The following is a 26,418-nucleotide window of genomic DNA, read 5'->3' on the forward strand; positions in this document are numbered from 1 at the left end:
AGAAAAGCCTCATCCTACTTTGAGGAGAGGCTTTTCTATGCTTTATATTTTGTTTTGTTCCTACAAAACATATCTTTCTTATATACACTCCGAATTTTTAATACAACAATAATTTATTACAGTGTCCTTCCTTTTGTTCCTTCTCACCTATCGTGTTTTCCCCATTAACTAGCTGCAGGGAAACCTGACTGCTCATACTTACTGGGTGTTGGAGAAGACAAAGAGTTTGGCTGGGCCCAGGGGGGAGGTGGCCCAGGGAAAAAGGGAGGGCGGGGGCAGGTGGGGGCTGGCTGGTTTCTTCAGCTGCAGAGCAGGACACACTTGAGGGGCTGTTGTTGCTTGGGGAAAGGAATTTGCCATAACCCAGATGGAGATGCTGCTGCTGCTGCTGCTTCTTTTCCTGTGGGCCTCGCAGCCCCTGTCCTGCCGGGACGTGCGGCAGTGCCAGCCACCGCCGCGGAGCTGCTGCTACACCTCAGCCACCGGCCCGGCATCTCTGCTCATTCCTGCTCTTGCAGCTGGGTGGGTGTTCCTCAGAGCCCTGCTGGGCTACCGGGATCAACTGCCTGCAGGGGCTTTGTGAAGCAAAGCCTCTCTTCTATCCTTTCCCGTCTCAGCTGAGAGGGCTGTCACGAGCTCCCTGGTTCTGTTTGGTTGGTAACGCTGTAGTTCGAGTTGTTTGTTTGCCTTGTTGTACATACCAGTCAAAAGCTGTTCTTCCTATCCCCAGATCTTTACCTGAGAGCCCCTTCATTTCAAAATTCAGAATTATAATAATTTGGAGGGAGGGGGGTCTACATTTTTCATTCCGGGGGAGGCCTCCTGCCCTCCCTCACAGACACCCATCTTACAATTACAAATGGCTACACCTGCGCTAACAATACATTCCACCATGGAAATCTCATTTAAGGGTCAAAAAAGGCATTTATTAGATTATTAGAACAATGCTATGTAAAAATATACAAATACTGTTATGTAAGGATATACAAATATACAAGTACCAACTTAAATTATGTTAAGAAAAGATAATTTATTTCCAGCCTCTACAACAACTCACTATACATAAAAATCAATTAGATGTTTAACCATTTATTACATATTACTAAAAACATATGGCCCATATAGAAATACAAAAATATACTTTCCCTCTCTAAATAACAGTATACAAATAGTGATCATCACAGATAACAGAATTATACAACTCTACTACTCCATATCATGTCAATCCTTATCCTATATCAACATACAGATAAAAATATAAAAATACACATACCTATCTATGCAAATACCAATATACCTATTTAAAGAGCAAAATAACTATAATTGTAGCAGTGAAAATATACACAACTGTATCTCCTAGGTATAAGGAGATAGAATTTAACACAACTATAACAACATATATGTATACTTATATACACGTACAAAATTACAAACATGTATGTGTATATATCCATACACATGTACAAAGAATACATCCATAAATAGAAAAACATATATATAGAAATATTTCTATACAAATAGGAATATACATATATACATATATAAATAGCCACATAATTATCCCTCTTTATGCAATGAGTCCATTCTTCTTTAAACAGAGGGAACTCAGCTCCCCCATCTTCAAAGCCTCTCCCTCAGTCTCTTCCAACCGTGCAGAGCAGCTCTCCTGGACAAGGACAGCAGATGGGACATCTGGGAGGCAAAGGGAACACCGAGTCATTACTGGGACCTTTCCCTTGGCAGCACCTGCCCTTCCAGCAGGGAAGGGAAAACCTCAGAGCCTCCCCAGGAGGGCTGAAAGAACAAGCAGGCCGAGCGGGCCAGTGTGTGGCGAGCGCAGGCGCGGCGGGACTGTCCCGCAGCCCCCGGCAGCCCGGCACAGCTCCCGGGCCCTGCCGGCACAGCTGCCTTGCTCAAGGACAGCCCCTGTGGCGGCCGGGGCAGCAGCGCTGAGCAGCCCCAGCATGGGCAGAGGCTGCTCCTGCCCAGCCGGGCAGCGCCCACGGCTAAAGCCCACGCCACCCTCAGCACCGCGCGGCCTCACCAGCCCTGTGGCCTCACCCAGGCTCTCGGGGTGGCAGCAGCAGCAGCTCCCTGTTCACTGCTCTTGCTCGTGGCCTTCAGCTTCTCCCTGCTGGCTCCTGGCAGTGTCTGGCTGGCCTCAAGGTCTTCAGGGCAGCTGTGGCAAAAGTGGAGGCTTTGGAATTGGTTCCAAGGCCTGGCAGAGCTGCAGTCCCTGACCCCTCTGTGCTCCCTGCTGGCCCCTCCATCCCCTCAGCCCCGCCGTCCTCTCGGCAAAACTCCAGCCCCCCCTTCAGTTTCTTCAGCCCCTCGCAGTCCTCTCACCCCTCTCAGTCCCTTCTGACCCATTCTGTCCCCTCAAAGCCGGCACCCCCCTCTGCCTGTGCCACCTCCCTGTCACCTCAGTGCCACCATCGCACTCTGCTCCCCCACAGTCCTCAGTGCCCCCAGCAGCTCAAGGTCACCGTCCCTTCAGCGTCACCGCCTCCTCGGCCCCCTCAGTCTCACCGTCCTTCAGCAGCTCCTCAGGGGACAGTGCCTGGGGCCACCAGCAGCTCCCACCGCTCCAGGGACAGCTGGCGCTGGAACTGCTGCTCCACCGGGCCTGGCCCTAGCTCGGACCCAGCACAGGAAGAGGGGACAGAAGGGGCGCAGGGGGAAAAAGAAGAGGTGAAAAAGGCAGCCGAGGGGGGAGAGAGGTTAAAATGCAGCCTAAGGCTACACAAACATAAACCTATCCCTCTGAACATCTATATTTCTCTTCAAATATACCTATATGCATTTATAAATAGAACTGTCTATATATGTATATATGTATATTAATTTTACTCTTGACATATATAAATTTCAATCAGAAAATCTATAAATGCAATTCCATATAAAAAATATATCACATCTTTAACTATCTATATCTACACTTAACTAGACAGATCTCTAAACAGAGAGCTTCTATAGAATCTATATTATATATAAATATATAAAATAATTCAATCTATAGAAACAGACCATTAGAATCTAGAAACGTAACTATAAGCACTACTAAGTAGAACTACAGAACTACAGAAAGCTATAGATGTAAAACAGAGGGATTGTGCCTGCCTGATGGTCACAGGCCCTCCCTCTGTCTCTTCCTGCCGTGCAGGGCAGCCCTCCAGGAGACGTCTCTCAGGCATCTGGGAAGCAAAGGGAACACGGAGTCAATATTGGCCCCTGTGGGTGGGGCCCTGTTTCCCTTGGGCAGCCATTGTCCTATCAGGGACTGGAGAAGATGGTCTGAAAGGCAGACTCTCCCTTGGGAATTTGAAGCCTGCTCTTTCAAGAACAGGGATCCTTCCAAGTTTCCAAAACTGTGTGAAGCATTCAAGTATCTCAATAAAGTCTCGGTTCCCACAGTGCAAATGGCACGCACGAGAGCTTGAAACGCAGGCGGTGCCAGCTGCCACAAAGAAGGCCGGAATTGTTTTTTTTCCTCTGTGCTGACAGAAAGACCTCAGGCCTCGCTGCAGTGGCTGAGGCTGAAGGGTGCTGTGAGCTGAATCATGAAGCAGCTCCATGATGTCAGATCTACAACCTGCCCTCTACAGTGAGCAGTAGATGCTCCAGCTTGACCATCAGCTCTGACAGGACAAGCTGGTAGGGAAAGAGCTCCCTAGAAGGCCTGCAGGCTGCACCGACTTGGCCGAGGATTGGATCCAAAGGGCTTCCTCTCTCCTCTTAGTCTCGCTGATCTGGGGTCCCTCAGGCTTTTTCTTGTGTTACCGGATTTGTCATTTTTCCATTAATTGGCCTCTGATGTTCTGCTCTCTTTGTTTTCCTTGTGTCTCAGGGCAGATACCAGCAAACTGGTACTACAGTCAGTGATTTGGACTTCCGCCCTCATTTTTCACTCTTTTTTCTCCCTGTTACTGCAAGAGGTGCTCAGCCTGGTTTCCCCTGTCACGCTGCAGAAAATTGATCCATGGACTTCAGCACAAAACTGGGACACCCAGCTTGGTGACACAGCTGCCACAAGGTCAGGTTTACTCCCAGCTCTCTTGTCATAGCACAGGACTCAGTGTCAGAGCCTCTGGAAAAGTGTGGAGGGCAGGGCTTGAGGAGCTTGTGCCAGTGCAGGACTCGAACTAAAGGCAGCAGGAAGCACCAAGTCTGCCGACAAGAACTCAACTCTCCTGATCTCCCTTCCTGCCAGGGACAGGCTCAAAGCAGCCATGGGCCAATGGGGCTCAAACCAATGTGGGCTCTCTCCTTACCAGGCTCCTCAGGCTCCGGGGAACTGTCACCGCAGTTCTCGGTGCCAGATGAAGCTTCCTCTGCTGCAGCCTCGTTCACGGGTTCCCCTCCTGAGGACTCGGAGGCAACATGAATATTCCCCTTGAATGAAAAGCAGAAAGAAAGAAACCCAAAGATCACTCAGTATTTTCTTGGAATCACATCAGGGCTACAATAACCCTTCACCACTCCCAAAGGACATGGAGCATAGGCTGGGGGGCGGAACACTCCCCACACGCTTCACATGATAAATCTTTTCAATTCAGGATTCCATGGCCAAGGCTAAGTGGAAGCTTTTACAAAATGACCTCTGAGGCAAAACGTGAACGCAGAAAACCAGAAGACACCAAATGAGGGCATGTGCCCTCATGCTCTGACCCTGGCTTACCCCACGAGCTGTAAGAAATCAGCCAGCAGAAAGCCAGGGGCTCTCCTTGTTGCCAACACAGCTGTCAGTAAGGGCAGAGCTCGTTCCCAGCACTGCCCAGGGCTGTGTGCTGCAAAGCCACACACAGAGCACACATTTGTGGCTGGGAGTCTCACCACCCCACCCCAAGCGCTCAGGCAATCCATCACAAGGTGGTGCTTCTGAGCCACGGAGCTCTCGGTCCAGCCCCTTTTATTCCCATCCAGTGGGGTTACCTGAGCAGAGGGAGACTTCTCAGACAGGGATCTCCTGATCTCCCGAATCATTTTCTCCACAGCTAGGCCAAGATCCAGCGGTGGAGATTCCTCTTCCTTAAGTGCGCTCCCTGCTGAGGCCGTTGATGCTGTTGCACAGGCGGCACTGTCAGGTGGAGCACTGGAGGCTGACGTGCCCGGAGTGGCTGCAAGAATCCAAACACCTTGTGGTCAGGCTCCAGAAGGTGGCCTTGGGATGCAGAGCTCTACTGCTGCCTTGGATGCAACATCACAGGAAAACCAGGCAGAGAACCTTTTCGCCTTCTAGGACCCCCTTCCTAGCAGGCTTGACAATTTCTGTCTCAGAATGACACAGCATTGTGGGAAAACACTTCCAACCGCCACTTCTCATGACCTTTTGGAAAAGCAAGGCTAGAATTCTTTTCCTACCTGGTGGGTTGTAGGCTGGGGGCTGCTGCTTCCTGTGGAGCTGCTGGAAGCTGCAGGGCTGGCTCCTGACCACCTCCCGGTCGGCCAGAGGCAGCTGCTCCCCATAGAGCTCCTGGAAGTGGCTGGGGGGCCCCTCCCGGCCGAGAAACAGCGGCCGCTCCCCGTGGAGCCCGAGCAAGTCGCAGGGCGGGATTCGGAGCAGCTCCCGCTCGGCGGGCAGCGGCCGCTCGCCGTAGAGCTCCTGGAAACGGCTCGGGCCCTCGCAGCGGGCCGGCCCCGGCCGGTCCCTGTGCAGCAGGTGGAAGCCGCAGGGCGGGTGCCGGGTGAGCAGCGGCCGCTCCTTGGGGCGCTGCTGGAAGCGGCCGGGCTGGGGCCTGCGCAGCTCCCGCCAGTCCGGCAGCGTCCGCTCCCTGTGCAGCAGGAGGAAGCCACTGGGCAGGGGCCTGGGCAGCAGCGGCGGCCGCTCCTTGGGGAGCTCCTTGAAGCCACTGCGTCTCTCCCGCCCGTCCGGCAGCGGCCGCGCCCTCGGGAGCTGCCGGAAGCACCTGCGCCTGTCCCTGCCCGCCGCCGGCGGCTGCCTGTTGGCCGTGGTCCGGCGCTTGATGCGGCGCAGGAGCTCGGGGCAGTCGCGGCGAAAGCAGGGGTTTGTGTAGTGGAGCCAGGCCCCGGCACCACCCGGCGCAGCCGCGCCAGCCCGGCCCGGCACCTTGCGGAAACCGTAGCAATAGAGCTGGCGGACGAAGCTGCAGAACTGAGTGGCTCTGAAGGTGTGCGGGACTGGCCCCTGGTCGCCGCCCGGCCTGAGCAGCTCCCGCTCGAAGAGGGAGCGGTCAATGAGCAGCCCCTGGGCTTGGCTGTCCCAGCGCACGGAGAGGACGCGGGGGCTATTGACAATGTGCCACAGCTTGGTGGGGAAGCTTTTGGCGTTGAGCCCGGCGGGCAGCGGCACCTCCGCCATGGTCCCGACCTGTCTCCGACTGTTCGCCGCAACGGCCTCGCCGCAACGGCCTCGGCTGCGCCGGCGGCGCGCGGCCTGAGGGGGGCGCTGCGCTCAGCCCCGCGCGCGTTCGGCGCAGCCCCGGCACGGGCCAGACTCGGCGGGGACGAGCGCGTCAAAGCCGGGGCTGCGGGCACAGCGCGGCGGCTCCGGGGTCAGCAGCAGCAGGAAGGGGCAGCAATTCTGTCAGCATTGACATCAAAGCTAAAGTGCTGCACCATGAATGGATGATGCTTTATGCAAGTGAAAGAAATTGGCCAGGAAACAAGACTCCTGTTTGATGCCTTTATTAGGATTCAGCTCTTGGGCTGGGGGGCCCAGGGGGTTGCTTGCACCACGGCCATTCCCACTCTGGCAGCTCCAATGAGGAGGCACAATTCAGCTCTACAACCCACTCTGCAGAGCTGGGGCTTCCCTCCTCATGACAGTAGCCGGGAGGCCTGTTGTTCTGTTTCATTGTCTAGGGGGAGGTCAGTCCCTTCCAATCCTCTTGAGGTCATGGTGATGCAGGAAGATGGTTTCTAAGCAGGCTTAGGTGATGCAGGGAGATGATCTTTCATCATAGCTTGCTAGAATATGTTTTCTTGTCCTTTTATTCCTCTGCTAGCTCATTGTTTTGGTGTCCTGCATGCCTTAGTTTGCATATTACTCGGTTGCACAGCTTCATGGGACTTTCTTTGTTCTAGTGTGGCACAGCATCCCTGGGCGCAGTTTCTGTGGCATACCTTTCTAATGGGTATCTTTTGTTAGTGTGGCCCGGTCCCCATGGGAGCAGCTTTGTTACATAGCAGCAAGGAAGTAAGGGAACAGGCTAGAGGAGTGTATCATAAGACCCTTTAAAACATTTCAGAAAACAGTAAGTAATTAACATTACTAATAACCATCGGAGTAAACAAGGGGTACAAGGCTGACAAATGGGATAATGTGAAAAACGAGGTTCACATAATTTTTATAGAATTTAAAAGTTTAATAAAAAAAAACAATTAGGAGAAAAAAATAAAGTAAAGTGTACAGATACAGCCGGGTGTCTCTGCATTCAGCCAAGAGAGCACACCTTACTAACAAAGGATTGTCCCTTAAAAACAGAATCCTACTACATATCCATAAATTCTCATACATATTCATACATTCTTCTTAGGATCTTTGGTGTTCTTCTGTTTAGTTTTCTCTTGCCCCCTTCCCAATAGATCAATCCTCTTGGCGCCATTGAGATTTACATTCTCTGATATCAGGAATGCAATAAATTCCTCCCCCCAGAGTTCTGGTCACTGCTGTCTTCATCTGGGTAAGATAGTTTACAAATGCAGGTGTCTCTAGCTATTTTTTTTTTTTTTTCTCAGTCTTTGGGTTACACAAACAAAGGCAGTTTTTATTTTAATACTATGCCATAACCTAACATATATGCATTATACTACTACTTCTAAATTTCATCAATAACAGAAATAAAGAAAACTATATTATTACAACAAAATTCCTCATTCTTATACACATAACATTCATTTTAATATTTGCGAAAAGCCAACAATATAAAATGTATCTATAACAAAACCCCCCTTTTTCTTTTCATGAATCATTTGGCTTGAGCAATATTTCTTGTCTTCTAGCCTTTATTATGTGCTCATTTTTTTCCCAAATTAATCTTGCTTCTTCAAGAGGATCTTCTATGTTGTTCTGTCTCTTTAACACCATAATTTTTTGTGCCGCTCTAGATGTAGTCAAGTTTGGATCTATAGGCATTGTTATCACTTGCATACTCTGAACTACTCTGGTGATTAGCTGAATAAAGCAGGGGATTAAACAAGGAAGAAATATCAAGCCAGTTGTAGCACACAAAAGGAAGAAGCCTAACTTTTTCCACCATTCTATTCCCAATAGATTATCCCACCAACTGCTTTTTAGCATTGGGTCCCATTTTTGAACTGGTACATGTGCTATTTTTCTGATATCATTGACTATATCCAGAACGGCATCCCCCTTGTCATCTATTTTTAAACAACAATCTGATGTATTAAATTTCCCACAAACACCCCCTTCTTCAGCTAACAAACAGTCTAAAGCTAACCTGTTCTGATATATTGCAGCTCTGGCTTGACGTTGCTGAGTGGATATTAATTCTATTACCCGAGCAGTTTCATTTGTTATTACTTCTACTACTGCCTGGAGTCTGATGATGCGATTTAGCATATAAATTGGGGTTGGGTATCCCCAACTCCCATCTTGTGCCCAGGTGGCTGGCCCATGGGTTTCCAATATGCGCTCAGGGGGCCATTCTTCATCTCCCCATTTTTGAAATCCTCCAATCTCCTCCCTTTTGCTTCTTTTTAGGTCCTCATATACTGGCACTCCTAGTTTGTCTCCATTTGGTCCTGGCAGAAGAAAAAATCCTGGCTGTATAATTCCCAAAGTACAACTCCCTTTCCATCGTGGGGGGACTTTTGGCTATGCTCTTTTTCCACATATCCAGAATAAGCCATCTGGTGCTTTCCAAAAATCAATTTTCTGTTGATTTAAGTTCTCCCAGAGTTTGGAGATTTCAGGTATACTAAAGTAAGGATTCTTGCCTTTATCCTTACATTGAAACAGTTTAGTTTCATTATTATATATGCAATCTCCTTCCTTTGTTTTTCTGGGAGCCCAGTACCAAGTTGGTTCATCTGGGACCCACCATGTGGAAGTTCCATTACTAACTTTATATCTCTTACAGGGAGTAGTTCCTACTTCATTAAGGAAATTCCTCCCCGTGTGCCAGAGACATTCTTCTCCTATCACTGTTGAGCTTAAAATCCACCCTTCAGGACGGTTTTCTCTCTTTGTAATTGTCTGGTTCCATTTTAGGAGTTCAATTGGACCTAAACTGCTGCCTTTCCATGGCCATTCTTCTGAAGGGTCAAAGCCCCTCCACATACCCAACAGTTAGTGATGCTAAGTTCCTTACTGATTCTCTCTCCCAACTCCACAAACTGGTTTTTTCCCAGTCTTGAGCTATCTATTTCTTTTTCTAATTGTTGTTCCAGTTTTGTATACAAATCTTGAAGTGAAACTGACACAGGATTAGATTGCTGTGCTGGTTTTGCCTTTTTGCTTATCAGTTGTTCTTTTCCTAAATCTTGGGTTTTGCTCCCAATAATATGTGTAAAACAAATCCATCTCTCCCCTTTTGGACATTCACTTCCTAACCTATTACTACTTGCTCCCAAATTTTCTGTAACCCAATATTTTTTCCCATTATGCATACAGTGACCTAGTTTGGATGGGTTATAACAGTGACTGTTGCTACGGGTATGAGTGACAAAAAAGGAACCTCGGTGTCTTTGCATATACAGCTTTCGGTAGCATTTATGGCACGTGTTTGCTGGTATTCCAAAAGAGAAAAGACAAAAAATGAGTGACAAAAAAAGGAGTAACATGTTGGAGTCTGAGATACAGACTGTGTGCCCTTGTTTTTAATATTTAGTTCTAAGATTCAAGAAAACACTGAATTTCATATAATATGAAATTCATGAGCATGTTTTCATAGTGATACATGAAAACAAATGCTAAAGTTAGATAAGAAAGGTAGGTGTGTAGATTAGAAAGTTTCTTAAATCACTGGGTGAAAAAAATAGTTTAGAGAACAGGAGACAAGATGGAGGATTTAGGGTGTTGTCCCTTGTCCTTTCTTCTTTCTTCTTCATCTTCTTCTCCTAGAGGTTTTTGGGTAATAGTAAGTGATTGGATAGAAAATGCTGCAGTGCATCACAGAGGTGATGGGTCATTGGGTCATTAAGAAAAATAATATACGTGTCTCTTGTTAATTGGGTAAAAACAGGTCTAAAGATAAAAGAACTGCGTAGTTCGGGGCCATTTTGTGTATCAGACACAAAGTGTGCCACAAAGCTTTGTTTGTACCATCAGAAGAAAGAAATGTTCCAAATTGCAAAGATTAACCTTGTAACCAGCCTGGAGAGAGCTGTTAAGTTTTGTGACCACCTGTTAATAAACACGAGAAACAAGATTCTAACGAGCTCGGGAGTTTTCTTCCAATCATAAAGACTGAGATAAGTGGAACTCCCCACGAGGGAGTATCCACAGAGAATTCAGCCCAAAGGAGGCTGAGAGACTAGAGAAAAGTTATATCCATAGAGAATTGAGCCCAAAGGAGGCAAGGAAAGAGAAATTACATAAGAGAGGTCCGGTATGGCTTTTATTCCCACCTCCCATGCCTATGGGGTTGCTACCCACAGCAGGTGTATAGTATCTTCTTGGTGGCGACTACAGCGGCCAAGCCGCTCTTGCCCTCTATTTCCTTATCAACTCCTTTTTGTCAGTTTCCAGGCAAATAGCTTTTGGCACTTCTTAATTGTAATTTCCCACTGTTCCTCAGGTATTTCCCACTCAACAGGCACTAATAATTCCCAGCCACAAAGCAAAGTTATTATTTCAGTTATTCTTAATTCAGTCTGGACAGAGGATCGATTTAGCACTCTACATTTCATGCAAAGAGAACGACAATTGTGTGTACTACAATACCAATTTTCCTTACAATTTAAACACTTACATTTAACCCAGCTAGCATGTCTTGTACTAGGATGTTTGAGACAGGGTATATGGTATGGCACTGATGGGAGTTGTAATTCTCCCTCCTCTTTGTATAAGTCACAGGCAAGAGGCAGAACTTGGGAATTTCTCAATTTGAAACAGTCCGGATCCCCCTGTTTGAGGTGGAAGTATTCCTTCCCAAGGTGGGTATCTGAGATGTTTTAAAGCTTGTCCAGGCAGCACTTGAAACCACTGGTATAAGCTTGGCCTTCCTTCTCAGGTAGGTGCTATTCTCTGTACATTCCTTGGATCATGTGGATTTTCCCAGTTCATTACCACCCAGTCCCCGCTTTAGAGTCAATTTGGTATCCCCCGGTTCAGAAGTTACTCCTTCTGAGGAGTCCACTCCTCAGGTTTCTTCACAGGTCCTTTGATTCTGCTGGCGTGGATCCACCCTCGTTCCCTGGTCCGGATTGAAGCCTCCGTTGTCAGCAGTACCTGAAAAGGACCTTCCCATTGTGGAGTTAAGGGTTGTTCTTTCCATGTTTTTACCAATACCCATTCCCCTGGCTGGATATCATGAATTTTAAAGTCTAAAGGTGTGGTTTGAGGAATTATCCCTTTTAGCCGCAAATTTTCAAGTGTTTTTGCAACTGTTTTCACATATTGTTTGATACTTGTCTCCCCGACTTCATAGGTAGCAGTTTCATGTTGGGTGGTCAGAAAGGGTAACCCAAACATCATCTCATAGGGTGACACTCCTAAATCTGATTGAGGTTGTGTTCGAACCCTCAGTAAAGCTAGAGGTAGGCATTTTACCCATGACATTTGTGTTTCGATGATTAATTTTGTTATAGTTCTCTTTAGAGTTTGATTCATTCTTTCTACCTGACCTGAACTCTGGGGATGCCATGGGGTATGTAGTTCCCATTTTATTCCTAAGGCTTGAGTTATTTGCTGCAAGACTTTTGATGTGAAATGTGTTCCTCTGTCTGAGTCTATTCTATTAACCATCCCGTATCTGGGAATGATTTGTTCTAAAAGGGTTTTACACACCACATTGGCTGTGGCCTTGACAGTAGGAATTGCTTCCACCCAATGGGTTAGATGATCTCTTATGACTAATAAAAATTTCCATCTTTGTACCTGGGGAAGTTCAGTGAAGTCAACTTGGATACTTTGAAATGGTCGGAGGGCTAACTCACCACCTCCAAATGTTGTTTGTCTCATTACCTTTTTATTTACTTTCTGGCAAGTTATGCATCTCTCAGTTACTTGTTTTGCCACTCCAAAAATCCCAACACACCCATAATTCCTTAAAAAGTGATCACACAAAGCTTGAGTGCCCCAATGAGTTTTTTGATGCATATCTTCTAGTATTTTTCTAGTGAGTGACTTATTAAGTAACTGTCTTCCATCAGGGATCCTCCATTTTCCACACTCATCCTGTTTTCCCCCTATCTTGTTTAACTGCTTTTCTTCTGCTTCACTGAATTTGGGAATTGTCCATTTTTCCATGTCCGGACTTAGAATTAACAGAACTCTTTTGATCCCATGTTCTGCTGCATCTTTAGCTTCTTGATCTGCCAAATTATTTCCTCTTATTTCTGAGGTCATTCCTTTTTGGTGACCCCTAACATGTACTACTGCTATCTCTTCAGGCAGTTTTAATGCTTCTAAAACTTCTAAAATGACTCCTTCATGTATCAATCCTTTTCCCTTTGAATTTAGTAATCCTCTTTCCTCCCAGATTTTTCCAAAAGTATGTACCACTCCAAAGACATACCTTGAATCAGTGTAGATGGGTCCCTTTTTATGTGCTAAATGTTCTAATGCTCTTTTTAGAGCATATAATTCACAAGTTTGAGCTGACCAATTTGAGGGTAATTTTCCTTTCTCAGTTTGCATGTTTCTCCCATCAACTACTGCATAACCTGACATCCTTTTCCCATGTAAACATCTGGAAGAGACATCTACATTTATTATTTCCCCTTCTGAGAGAGCTTGTTCTTCAAGATCTTCCCGAACCTTCGTCTGATATTGGATCATTTCCAAACAATTAGGAGTTAAGTCACTTTTTGGTTCTCCATACAAAAATTGAGCTGGGTTTAAACTTTTACTTACTTCTAGTGTCAAATCATGGCTGTCTATTAGGATTGCTTCAGTTTCTAACATTCTAGAATCTGAGAACCATTTCTCAGCTTTCTGGTTTAGCACATTTCGGACTGCATGAGGTGTGTACACAATTAGTTTGCTTCCAAAAGTAAGTTTACGGCTCTCTTCTACTAGGATTGCAGTAGCTGCTCCAGATTGAATACATACTGGCCAGCCATGACTCACTGGGTCCAGCATTTTTGACAACTATGCTACTGGGTTTTTTACTCCCCCCCACTCCTGGGCTAAAACTCCATGAGCTACTCTGCTTTCCACATTCACGTACAGATAAAAGGGTTTTTCTAATAATGGCAAGCTTAAAGCTGATACTGAGGCTAGTTTTAACTTTAATTCTTCTAATTTGCTATCATCTTCGTGGGTCCACTTTACTTCTTCACCTTCTACCAATTTCCCATATCAAAATTTTACTGCTTGTGTATAGCCTTCGATCCATAATCTACAATACCCCAATAATCCAAGCAATTTCTTAATCTCCCTTTTTGAAGGGGGGGGGGGGGGCGGGGAGAGATAGAATTCCTGCCATCCTCTCAGGGTTTAGCTTTCGGCTACCCTTGCTTATTAAATGTCCGAGGTATTTTACTTCTGATTCTACAAATTGCAATTTACCTTTTGATACTCTTAGTCCTTTTTCCCCAAGGAAATTCCGAAGTTTTATAGTAGCCTCTTTAACTTCACCTTCAGCTTCCCCTGATAACAAAAGATCATCAACATATTGGATAATTTGTATTCCTGGAGGAGTGGGGAAAGTTTGTAATACTGTTTCTAAAGCTTGCCCAAATAGGTTTGGAGATTCAGTAAACCCCTGTGGCAATTTTGTCCATCTCAGTTGCTTTCTCCCAGTAGTGGGATCCTGCCATTCAAAAGCAAAGATATTTCGGCTTTCCTCAGCTAATGGACAAGCCCAAAAAGCATCTTTAAGATCTACCACACTGAACCACTGGTGCTGGGGTGGAACTTTGCTTAGGAGGGTATAAGGATTTGCAACTACTGGGTAACGGGTCCGAGTTCTTTTGTTAACTTCCCGTAAGTCTTGTACTCATCTGTAATTCCCATCAGGTTTCTTTACGGGGAGAATAGGGGTATTATGAGGGGACATACAAGGTTCTAATGTCCCATCTTTTATTAGTCCTTCTATCACTGCTTTTAAACCTTCTCTTCCTTCTAAGCATATGGGATACTGATGCACACGTATGGGGCATTCTTCTCTCTCAATCGTGACCCTTATGGGGTCAATATCCAGTCCTCCCCTATTTCCTTCCCCAGCCCAGTAAACTTCTTTGTTTATTTTATCTTCATCCTCTAGGTTCAATTTTAGAACTTTGGCAGTCATTTTCCCTTCTTCAGGTATAACTCCTATTCCTAGCTTCACTTGTAAATCCCTCCCCAGTAAGTTGTTACCTGCTCCAGGGACTAACAAAACATTCCCCATCCAAATTTTAGTTTCTCCCTCAATCACCACATCTTTGATGACTGGACCTGTGAAACATTCTCCTTTTGCCCCTGTTACTTTTACAGTCTCTTTACTTACATCACAACCTGTTGGAATCCGTAATAGACAGGTCCTCTCTGCCCCCGTGTCAACAACAAACTCCAATTCTTCCTCCTGGGGACCTACTTTTAAGGTTATCACAGGCTCCAGATGGTATTTGTCCCCAAGAAAATAGAGCCTATGACTCCCCTATTCTTCTTCTGGGCCTATTTCTTGGAAAATTTTCTGGTCCTTCAATAGGTGAGGACGTTCTCTCCTGTAGTGCCCTTTCACCCCACAGTGATAACAGGTGTTCTTAAAGCGCTCTTGGGATTCTATTTGTACTGAGGTTTTGTGTTTTTCCTTTTCCCTGCCCCTAAACCCTGGATGCCTAGGGGTAGTATTCAGAGGCTCCAAATTTCTCTGGAAACTACTTCCTGCCATAGCTGCTACCAGGATTTTTGCTTCTTCTTTAGCTTTTTCTTCATCTCGTCTTACATAAACCTTTTGAGCTTCTTTGAAGAAATCATTTAAAGGTTTGTCATGCCAGTTTTCTATTTTTTCCAGTTTTTTCCTAATGTCTGGCCAGGCATGGGTGACAAAATTACCTCCTAAAAGGCTTTGCCCTGCTATTGTCTCAGGATCTATCCCAGAATATTGTTTCATATCCCTCCGGAGTCTTTCTAACCATTCAGTTGGGGTCTCCTCCTTTCCTTGTTGTCCTTCAAATGCTTTTTTTTGCATTTTGCCCTCGAGGTGCTGCCTCTTTTATTCCTTTGATTATCAGATTACGATAATCATTCCTATTTCTTTGTCCTGCCTCATCATTTTGATTCCAATTGGGAGGTACCATTGGCATTTTCTGGTCCCCTGGTGGTCCTTGCTGGTTTTCCTTTTCCCATATTTTCAAGCCAGCGACCCTAATCATCTGTCTCTCCTCTTGGGAAAATAAAATTTTCATTATTGATTCCATTTCTTCCCAAGTAAATATGTTGGGACCTAAAAATTGCTCCAATTGCTCTGCTGTACTTACAGGATCTTCTAGTAGCCCTTTTAGCTCCTTTTTAAAATCTCTGACTTCTGAGGAAGTCAAAGGGGCATTTACAAGTCCCATATATTTCCCCCTCCCATTGGGATTTCTCGTCATGGGAATGTCAGGAAAATTAATCCACAAACACCAGAGGTTTATGTCCAAAAAGGAGACAGAGGAGTCCTTTTTCTTTATTCGAATAAAGGGAGTGGCCATGGGGCATTCCCCTGGGGTCTCTCAAATTCTTGGAGGGCGCAGCCTCCTTTTTATCCTAATTCCCGGCCGCTTGTCCCTTCTCTCTTTCCCCATAGGCTGAGGTACTTGAGAGGTACAGACTTCCCGGAACGCCTGATACCGGCGGTGATACCTTTCTCCCCCCCCCATGCATAATCCCTTCTTAACTTTTATAGAATTCATAGTGTTCTTTTAGTGCCCCTTTGATCTTCTACTGGAATCCATCCCATTGTTTCTGTCGTCTCTCACTGATAGTACATCTTATCAACTGACCCACAGCTTGTTTGTAAAGACAAACCTGTCATTCCTCTCAATCCCTCCTCTTTTAATTTTTGTTAATAATTGTCTTTACAAACTTTAGTTATCATTGACTTAATTTCTTGTTCTTGGGTCTTTTTTGGCTTTGCAATTATTTGCAGGGGCATCACTCTGTGCCCTTTTGTAGCCATCTCTGGGTCAGTAGGCACTGCTACTACCTGCATTCCTTTGATCACATGTTGAATGAGTTGTATGAAGCAAGGGATCATGCATGGTAAAAAGATTAGAGTTGCTACAACACATAAGAGGAAAAAAAGCATTTGTTTGACCCATAGGCCACCAGGTAACCATGAAAACATGTCCCATTCCCATCCTTTCCATGTTTGGACCGGTACATGGGCTAACTTTCTTATTCCTTTTGTTATTTGTTTCACTACCTTTCCATTGTCATCTATTTGCAAACAGCAGTTTGAGTCATTAAATTTTCCACACACCCCCCCTTCTTCTGCTAATAAGTAGTCTAATACCATCCGATGTTGAAATATTGCATTTCTCATCTGAGTAGACTGGTCAGCAAGAAGGTCAAGAGCTGTAGCTGTCTGGTTGATTATTATTTCAAAGACAGCTTGCAACCTAATTATCCGATTTAGATTATAAATGGGTTCTCTGGCACCTGATATTAATTCATTTGGGTTCCAGGTAGCTGGTCCATAGTGTTGTATGATTCGTTCAGGTGGCCATTCATCTTTTCCCCACTTTTGGGTGCTCTTTCCAACCAGGGATGTATCAATGGACCGCTTTTCTCTAATTAGATCATCATATACTTTGATTCCTAACTGATTTCCCTGAACTTGTGGTAGCAGAAAGAACAATGGTCTAATATACCCCACATAACATATTCCTGACCAGTTTGGGGGTAGCTTGCGGTAAGCATTTTGGCCACAAATCCAGTAATGCCCTTTTAGAGCCCAGGTCCCATTAGCGAAGGGACCTTTTTAATTTTCATCATCAATTGGTGGGTTAAAATACAGCTTGCTTCCAGGGCCTAGTGGTCCACCAACAATAGTTGCCTCGCCATAAGAATCACAATATTTACATTTCCAAGCTCTTACATGAGGCTTTCACTTGCAATCACATCCCAGATCTGTTTTATTAGATCTGGACCAGAACTTACTGAAAAGGGTTCGAGTTCCATTCCGGTGTTGCCATTTCCACTGATAGTCTCGGACAACATGGGTCGGACTTGTGGAATTATCCCGGGGGCAGCTTAAAAATAAAGGGTCAAAAAACTTATCCTTCCCCACTGCTTTACAGCCTTCAAAATCTTTTTGGTAATTATGGAAGGAACACCTTACCCAGCTACCATTAGTGAGTTTAACATGTGTTTGATTCCATCTGCCTTGATATCTGGAACAGTCATAAGGAGGGCAGTTGGGGGTCCAACAATCTAAACCTAAAGATAAAGTCTAGTCACAAACGCTCTTTCCTACATATGTGCTCTCTGTTCTGTTTAGGCAATAAATGCCTCTTTCAGAAGAATGAAGCTGCCATGGACTTCCTTCTTTGTCCCAAAATCCTGTTTCATTATGGACTTCACTCAGGGTGCTAACCCACCATTTAGGCTCGACTGGGCTGGCTACCCATGGCCAGCTTTCAGATCCCCCCGGCCCCCTGCAGACCTAACAGTTCTTAAGGTTAAAGGTTTTTGCTACTTGTTCTCCTAAAGTAAAAAATTATTTTCCCACTTTAGACTCCAACTTAACTGAAAATATAAAGGTAAAATTATTAAGAGAGACATTCTAATAGTGTTACAATCTAATTTCTAATTTTCAATTTCACGTTGTCTTCTACACCACCTGTGGCAAGTGAAAGCACAGAAACAGTTTAGCATAAAGAAAGCAATGACAGCATGGATTGGCTCCTAGTGTCTGGAGATTTGAGAGTAGGGATGCCCATACAGACTATTTCAGCAGTCAGTCTGTGGGTAGGCACTCAGGGCTTCCCCCGATGTCGACGCACCAGCTACTGCTCCGGGCCACTCCTGCGGAGTGTCAGTCGCGGCTTCCCATCCTTCTCCTCCAGCGGAGATGTCCAAATCTCTGGAGCTTTAGAGACCTTGACCCGAGTGTGATGTGTCCACCCGTGTTCAGCTGTCTTGACGGCTGTTTCTGTAGTCAGTAACACCTGGAAAGGTCCACGCCACTTAGCCACCAGGGGTGCTTCTTTCTACTCCTTAACTAGGATCCAGTCTCCTGGCTGGATATTATGCACAGCAAAGTCCAAAGGCAGGGTCTGTGTCAGCTGAGCTTCCTGTCGAAGAGATTTCACAAGAGACAGTATCCGAGCCACATACTGTTTTAGATATACATCACTTATCTCTACCCCCGCCCCAGGCTGAGAATTACAAGGATAAGGAATTCTAAACATCAATTCAAAGGGAGATAGTTGAATATCTTCCCTAGGTCTGGCTCTTATTCTTGCTAAAGCCAGTGGTAAGAGCCGCAGCCATGGCATTTTGGTTTCTATCACTAGCTTCAGAAGATGTTTTTTTATTTCTCCATTCATCCTTTCAACTTGGCCTGAGCTTTGGGGATGCCAGGGAGTGTGGAGGTTCCATTGTATCCCTAAAGCAGTCATTACTCCTTTAAGAATTTTTCCAGTAAAATGAGTTCCTCTATCTGAGTCTATTGCTTCTACCATCCCATATCTTGGAATTATTTGTTCCAAGAATACTTTAATAACTGACCCTGTGGTTGCTGAAACAGCAGGGAAGGCTTCTGGCCATCCTGTTAATTGACATATTATTACCAAAAGATATTTAAATTTCCCCACCCGGGGCATCTCAGTAAAATCTACCTGGCATCTTTGGAAGGGACGTACGGCCCAAGGCCTTCCACCCCTGGCCAGTTTCTTTGTAGCTTTGTTATTTGTCTTAGCACAAATCAAACAACTATCAACAGCTCGTTTTGCTAGAACAAAAAGACCCACAGCAGTATACATCTTGAGGAAGGTCTTTGCCATCCCTCCGGAGCCTCGGCACCTCCCCCATGAAGCTGCTTTAACAACTGCGATGTCGGAACTCTCGGCATCTGCTCACCATCCCTTGCAAACTAACCACCTCTCTTTCTCTCTGCCTCACTCTCCACAACTATCTCAAGGTCCTTCAGTGAAAAAGACAACCTTTCTGGCAAGGGGGCAGTCACCGGGAGCAAGGGAAACATTTCAGAAACCTCCAGCAACAATGCAGCTCCCCGCCTCTCCATCAACTAGTCCGCTTCTCCTTGCCTCCCCCGAGCACTCTGCCCGGTGCCCTCTAATGTGCATCATTGCTACTTCTTTTGGCAAATTCACCACCTCTAACAGGCAGGAGATTAAACTCTCACGAACCAACGTCCTTCCTTTGCAGGTTAATAAACTTCTTTCTTCTCACAGTTTCTTAAATGTATGTATCACTTTATATACATATTTAGAATCAGTAAAAACATTTACTGTCTTGTCTCGGTATAATTCACAGCCACTCACAAGAGCACACAGCTCTGCGTCTTCCTTCTATCACTTTTGAAGACTCATCAATAAACACGTTTTCTCTTTCAGGCCATGGAATGTCTCGCAAATTATTCTTTGCCCTAGTTTGTAGATCTATTACTTGAATACAATCATGGAATTTGCCTTGGCTCCTCTCTTCAGGGCCATTCAAACAGGAGGCTGGGTTAAAACTTTCTCTGCTTTTAAATTCTAAATCCTCCTGTTCTAATAGACACATCTCATATTGTAACAACCGAGAGCTGGTCATTCACTTAGAGGCTCTTTCAGTTAACAAAGCTTTAATCTGGTGTGAAACTTTAACAATCAGATAACCCCCCCTTGTCAGCTTTCTAGCCTCAGCGACCATCAGCGCTGTGGCTGCACAGTTTTGCAAACAATGGGGCCAGCCTCTGGCCACCGGGTCTAACATTTTTGAAAAATAGGCAACAGGTCTTTGTGTTCCCCCATGCTCTTGAACTAAAATTCCTTTTGCATGGCCTTGTGTAACATCTACATATAATTCAAAATCTTTTTCTATATCTGGAAGAGCTAGGACTGGGGCTTTAACCAATTTGTCTTTTAACTTTTTAAAACTTTGTTCTCCTTCTGGTGTCCATACTACAACATTAGGACTGTCTTGTGTTAAAAAGCTATATAAAGGTCTGGCCACAACAGAAAAGTCTTCTATCCACACTCGGCAGTATCCTACCAACCTTAAAAACTGCCGCAATTCCCTTTTTGTTTGGGGTAATGGTACTTGTAGAATTCCTTGTATCCTTTCTGGATCAATACACCGTAACCCTCCAGTTAAAATATGCCCTAAATATTTGACCTGTTTCTCTACTAACTGTGCTTTCTTTTTAGACACTCTAAGTCCTTTTTTAGCAAGAAAATTAAGCAGTTTCACAGTAGCTCTTTTAACCATTTCTTCTTGTTCTCCTGATAACAATAAATCATCTACATACCGCAACAACTTAACTTCTGAGGGTGGAGCAAACTCTTTTAACATTTTTCTTTTGTGAAGTTTGCGCAAACAGGTGACTTTGTATAAACATGATTTAGTTCAGTAGCAAGTAATGCCACTGTTTCAAGCTAATTACATTACATTTCTCTATTTTTTAGTAACTAACCACTCTCCATCTCAATTTTTTGCATCAAGTCCATCCTAGGTGTATGGAGGTGACTAACAAATTAACTTCTATTAAGGAAACTTTAATATTTATAACATTTTATAACCTTTAACATTTAAAACTTTTATTAAGGAAAGAAACAAGATACTTTCCTTTAAAGTTTTCCCATAACTTCCACAGAGGAAGTGCATGACAAATACCCAGGCCTTCCATAGGACACTATTTTCACAAGGTTGTAGCTACAGAATTTGCTTTAAGGCTACAACAAACTACAGAGTGGTGGGCGTGTTCCCCACAAGGTATGACTTGCCGCATTGGCTTCATAACTGAAATTTGCCAATTCTGGCTTTTTTACAACAAAACATACAAAAAGCAGAGGGGTGTGGTCCCCTCCAAACTGGAGCCATTCTGCACAAAACTTTATGTAGACAAATTAATTAAATCTTCAAATTAATTTACTACAATTTTTACAATTCTTTCAGAGAAAGATGTGTTCAAACTTCTGAGCACACAGAAGAAACCACAATTCTCACAACTCTTTTGAACGATCAAAAAATTCTTTAGACAATTTTCCCCCTCGGGGATAAAAATTAAGGTGAATCGAGAGGTCTTTGTTTCTACTAAGACACACACCTCTCCTCGATCCAGACTCACTTTAAAAGTTGACAACGGCTCTAGGTTGGTGGATATAATGAGAGCCTTTGACACTTAACAATCCATTTATCTTATCTTCTGGACTTTCTCGACAGTCCAGCTGTTTTTGGCTATTTTGCAGACATTGCCGTTTTCAGTGTCTTACGCCCTGAAGACAGCACACTGATCTTTTCCCAGCCGCTGTTTGGCTTGGGTCTCCCCTGCTGGGGAGAGAAAGCTTCTGCTACTTCCTTGTGCCTGATCCCGTCCTCTCTGTCCCGGGGGACCCCTTGGACCTTGCGGTTTTTCCCTCTTTGGCCTGAAAAAGGCCATCACCTTCGTCTTTCCTCCTTGTGCTCACTCTATTTACCACACACCAAATACCAGAGCCAGTTCCTGTCCTGCCACATTGTCCAAACAGCTCCTCCCCACTCCAGTGTTCCTGGTGGGCACGGCCGGCAGCACCACAGGCGGCCGGGGTGTCCCGCAGCCTCAAAGGGCCGGCAGCTGCTGCTGCCCCTGCCCGGGGCCGGTGGGGTCAGGCACTGCCCAGTGCTGAGTTCCAGCAGCCTCACAGGCCCCCAGCCTGTGCTCCTGGTCCTGCTCCTCCACTCCTGGTTCTTGCTTCAACCACATCTCTCCACACTCTTCATTAACCAATTCTGTTCCAGCACACTAACACAATCCATCCATCTCCTGCTGCCCGTACAAACCACATTAATCCACATTCTCTTTTAATTTATCTTTTCCAGCTCTCCTCTAGACACCTTCACAGAACTCAACACAAATGAATTCTGTTTTCTAAGGTGGCCATATAAGTCCATTTGGCAACTTATACTCTGGCCATACATAATAACAATATTTCACCATCATCTCTATAGTTACTTCTGTGTGAATGCATAATCTGTCTCAAGATCTCAGCATTCTCCCCAAGGGACTCTCCGGGGGTATTGTGGGATCGTCATCCCTTTTGCCGAGACCCCTTCCCGGCTGTACCCTTGCAACCCTCCATGGGTGCCCTGTTTAGCCTGTGCTACCCTCCATGGGTGCCCTCCCAGGCTTGCCTGTGCTACCCTCCCTGGGTGCCCTCCCAGTCTTGCTCCCCGAAGATCCCATTTTACTCACCGGTGAGATTTTCAGTGGTCCTTCCCTGTGGACTCTTCACGGACCCCCCTGGTCCGCCACTCGTCTGTCTCCTGGACAGTCTCGGGAACCCAATCGATCGCCCGGTGCTGGCCGCCACCAAGGGGAGCTGATCACCGAAACTGGGTGAGGCGTGCCTTCAGCTCCACTCGCTGCCTGCCGCCCCGGACGGTGGAAATATCCCGGACCGAGCCCCCAAAAATTGTCAGGAAAATTAATCCACAAACACCAGAGGTTTATGTCCAAAAAGGAGACAGAGGAGTCCTTTTTCTTTATTCGAATAAAGGGAGAGGCCATGGGGCATTCCCCTGGGGTCTCTCAAATTCTTGGAGGGCGCAGCCTCCTTTTTATCCTAATTCCCGGCCGCTTGTCCCTTCTCTCTTTCCCCATAGGCTGAGGTACTTGAGAGGTACAGACTTCCCGGAACGCCTGATACCGGCGGTGATACCTTTCTCCCCCCCCCATGCATAATCCCTTCTTAACTTTTATAGAATTCATAGTGTTCTTTTAGTGCCCCTTTGATCTTCTACTGGAATCCATCCCATTGTTTCTGTCGTCTCTCACTGATAGTACATCTTATCAACTGACCCACAGCTTGTTTGTAAAGACAAACCTGTCATTCCTCTCAGGAATAAACTAGTAGCCTTTCTGTATTGTTTTGGGGAGGAGTCAGGGGAAACCTGCTTTTGAACTAAGTTTCCTGTATTTTGGTATGGTACCTCTCCGTTAAGGGAGAAATTCTTTAGGACCGCTGCGTCCATGGCAGAGGTTGATGGGATGGTGAAGGCAGGGATCCGTCCCGCCGCTGAGTCCTCCAAGGGGGGGCCGTAGGCAGGAACTGGTAGCGGAACCACCGAGAGAGCGGAGTCTCTCGGCGGGAAGCAAAGCGGGGCGTGGACAGTCTGCACGTGTCTCCTGGGGCAGGAGCAGCGGTGCCCAGCGCAGCCGGCACGGACACAGCCACCGGGGCCGGGATGGCCGGGGCAGCTGCGGGAAAAGTGGCCGGGGGTGGGACAGCGGGGGTGCCCAGTGCGGGCAAAGCAGCCGGGGCCGGGGCAGATGGAACGCCCGGCAGGGCCGGCGGGTTGCCCAGTGCGAGCCACGCGGCTGCAGCCGGGGCAGGCGGGACCCCCAGCGGGACATCTGCAGCAGGCGGGGGGCCAAGCAGGAGAGGAGGGGGTAACACTTCTAAAGGGTCCCAGCTTTTCTCTTTCCTTTTTTCTTCTTGTTTTGTCTTTGAGAATTCTGATATTTCTAGAATTTTTACTCTCTCAGAGTTTGTGTCCCCCAATATCCAGCATGCTGCATATTCTTTCTCCTCTGCATTAAACGGTTCTTTTGAATTTACAAAGACGTTTAAAGCCTGACAAATCCAAGTTTCAAAAGAACCATATCTAGGCCAACAAACGTGGTCAGATCTTACTTCCTTGTTTGCCCATTCGATCATGCAAAAATTAATCATCTTTCCTCTATCCTTTTTCCTTGTACTTGGGGTAATATCCCAATTAGCTAACGTAACTCCCAAAGGGCTATCTTGGGGTATTTCTTCTAGCAATTTCTTTTTACCTTTGTTTTTCCCCAAACCCGACTTACTGGTTTTTTGCCCCACTTTTTTTATTTTATTTTTTTTTTTATTTCTGCAGTTGCTTTTTAGTTTGTAAAGGATACCACAGATAACTCTCACTTTCTTGTGTTTTAGTAACAAATTTATCTTCCCCCCCAGGGAAGCCACAGGGTAGCATAGTCACTCTATGAAGGCCCAGTGGTGAGGAAACGTAAATAATAAACTGAATCTTCTTTTTTCTTTTGGGAGAATAACAACTTCTTCCATGCAAGCATTAATGTATTATAAGACATTTTCTAGTTAGCCTGGAAAAGTAATTTCATCAGGCGCAAAAGGAATTCAAAGAGAGCAAAGCAACTATCTGCCCTGTCAGACAGTGATGATTGCTAGTTCTAACTACTAAACAAAAGAACAAGCTGAAAATGTTCATCTAGAAACCTTAAGTGCTTGCTAGTTGTTGTTGTGGAAAGAGCTTTCCTTTTTATTTCTAATTCTTCATAAAATATATGTTATACATGACAAGAATTCCATTCATGAGAAAGATTTCTGGAAATGAAAACAGTATTTAAGAGTATTTAATGGTGTACTCAGAATTAATGTTATGCTATTGAAAGGTTAAAAAGCCCAAGGATTGTCTCACTGTCATATTCATACAGCTGGTTGTTTTAATTATTTTCCTCAAAGGATTTCAGATTACAGGACTGTCCTGGGCAGGTAATAAATATATTCATTTTTGGATGAGTTGTATTAGTGGTTCCCTTATGAGATTAGATATTTATTGCCTTGGATGGCTTTGCATTTTTCAAAAAGGTATTTGTATTTCTTTGGGAAGTGGGAGTGCCTGTATGTGATCCTGTTTACTCCATTGAGACAGCTTTGATTTTGCTTCCCAAAATGAAAAAAGCAGAAGACTGTAGCAGAAACTAAGCACAGAAGACATTTAATATATTGCTGTTGGTCTTTGCTATACTCATCCTAAAATTGTGTGAAAATGTCGGGGTGTTCTCTTCCCTTCATTTTCCCTTCCTGCTTTCCTGACAAATTCAGTATTTTTTCATATTTTCTACCACTTTTATGACCTTTGAATATGTTCTTTCCACTCCAGTCTGATAATCTTATATTGATTTATGACTGTACTGATACAATGGTTTACATCCTTTATCTTCATGGCATTTGAGATACAGCTTTCTATTATCTTAATGAAGTTTCAAAGTTGCTTGTATGTGCTAAAAGTATGAAGAATTGGATTTCTACTGCATGCTGCTGTTGCTTAAATTTATTTATAACTTGATCCAGTTTATTGCGCCACTGATTAATTCACTGTAAATAAATGAGGCATGGCTTGGGGAGTTGGACTGATGGAACTGTAGGCCTATTTTGGCCAGCTATCCATTCATATATAACCACGCAAAACAAATTCTTAAAATAATTTAGAGTGGGTTGTGCTGCCAAGGCAACTGGACAATTTTCTGTGTGCTGTGCAGGTGTTTAGGCACAGTTTGAATGCACCTGAAAGTATTAGCATGGCTGAATGAACTGCATCCACCAAGAGCATAGAGATTTTTATCTGTGCCGGGTCATGGTTGTGGCCCCTGCAGGACTGGGATTTATTCACCTCTTTTATTTACCTACTGTGTGTAATTAGATAAATTTTATGAAATGTTTTCTTACTCTGCTGCTATATTATGCAATATTAGAACTGCAAGCGTTAGAAATGAATTGGGGAATTTTGCAAAGCTGTGAGAATGAACTTTGCAGGCTTGTTTTCAGCCACATCCGGCCCAGCTACCACACATATGATGCATCTCTTTTGATTTTAACATTGCCCAGATGCAGCAATTAATTTTTCTTTGTGTTCCAGAGCGAGCTGCCCATCCTCCTAAACTTATACCAGAGAATGGCAGACGGCCATGTGCTTGCCAAAGAGCCAAACGTTCCCCTGGAAGGATTAGCTTGGACAGAGTTTTGTGTGCTCTTGTATGAGTTGTTGTTGAATGCAATGAGAATGTTGAGAGAATGTTGAAGCCCTGATCTTGAACTTCCACAATGCGAATGAGAGGGTGAGTGTCCCGAGTCACCAGCTGCCTCTTCTGAGTTCAGTGACATTTGTTCACACTGCAGTCTTGTTAAAAAGGACCGATATTCATCCCCCTGCAAGGATTTGAATGTTTACAAATGAATACCATTAACAGTGGCTTGTCCACTGCTCAGTTTGATGGAGTTGCTGCAGGTATTTAGATGTGACTGGAGCGTGCATCAAGTCTCTCAGCTCCACTTTCTCTGCAGGGCATTCTGAAAGGACTATCTGATGCTAGCCACAGGGAGCTAATTAAAAGATAATAAATCCATCTTACTGATGAAGAAATTCCCAGAATGTAGTCA

General features: G+C 45.2%; 1 protein-coding gene and 1 long non-coding RNA gene across 2 annotated transcripts in view; one reads left to right on the forward strand and one right to left on the reverse strand.

Annotated features, from left to right (window-relative positions):
- Nucleotides 1-1,494: 1,494 nt before the first annotated feature.
- On the reverse strand, nucleotides 1,495-2,637 carry LOC131592765 (uncharacterized). Its single transcript, XR_009280705.1, has 3 exons — nucleotides 2,530-2,637; nucleotides 2,062-2,179; nucleotides 1,495-1,692 (listed from the first exon to the last, which is right to left on the reverse strand). It is a non-coding gene; the product is annotated as an uncharacterized LOC131592765 (long non-coding RNA).
- A 3,680-nt stretch (nucleotides 2,638-6,317) lies between these two features.
- The window catches only part of LOC131572604 (serine/threonine-protein kinase PAK 1-like), a 46,571-nt gene continuing 26,470 nt past the window's right edge, over nucleotides 6,318-26,418 (forward strand). Inside the window, exon 1 of the mRNA XM_058825850.1 lies at nucleotides 6,318-6,392. Coding sequence (XP_058681833.1) covers nucleotides 6,318-6,392 — 75 coding nt within the window. The remainder of the gene's footprint in view (nucleotides 6,393-26,418) is intronic.

Source organism: Poecile atricapillus, chromosome Z (genome assembly GCF_030490865.1).
Source record: "Poecile atricapillus isolate bPoeAtr1 chromosome Z, bPoeAtr1.hap1, whole genome shotgun sequence".
Classification (NCBI taxonomy): Eukaryota; Metazoa; Chordata; class Aves; order Passeriformes; family Paridae; genus Poecile; species Poecile atricapillus.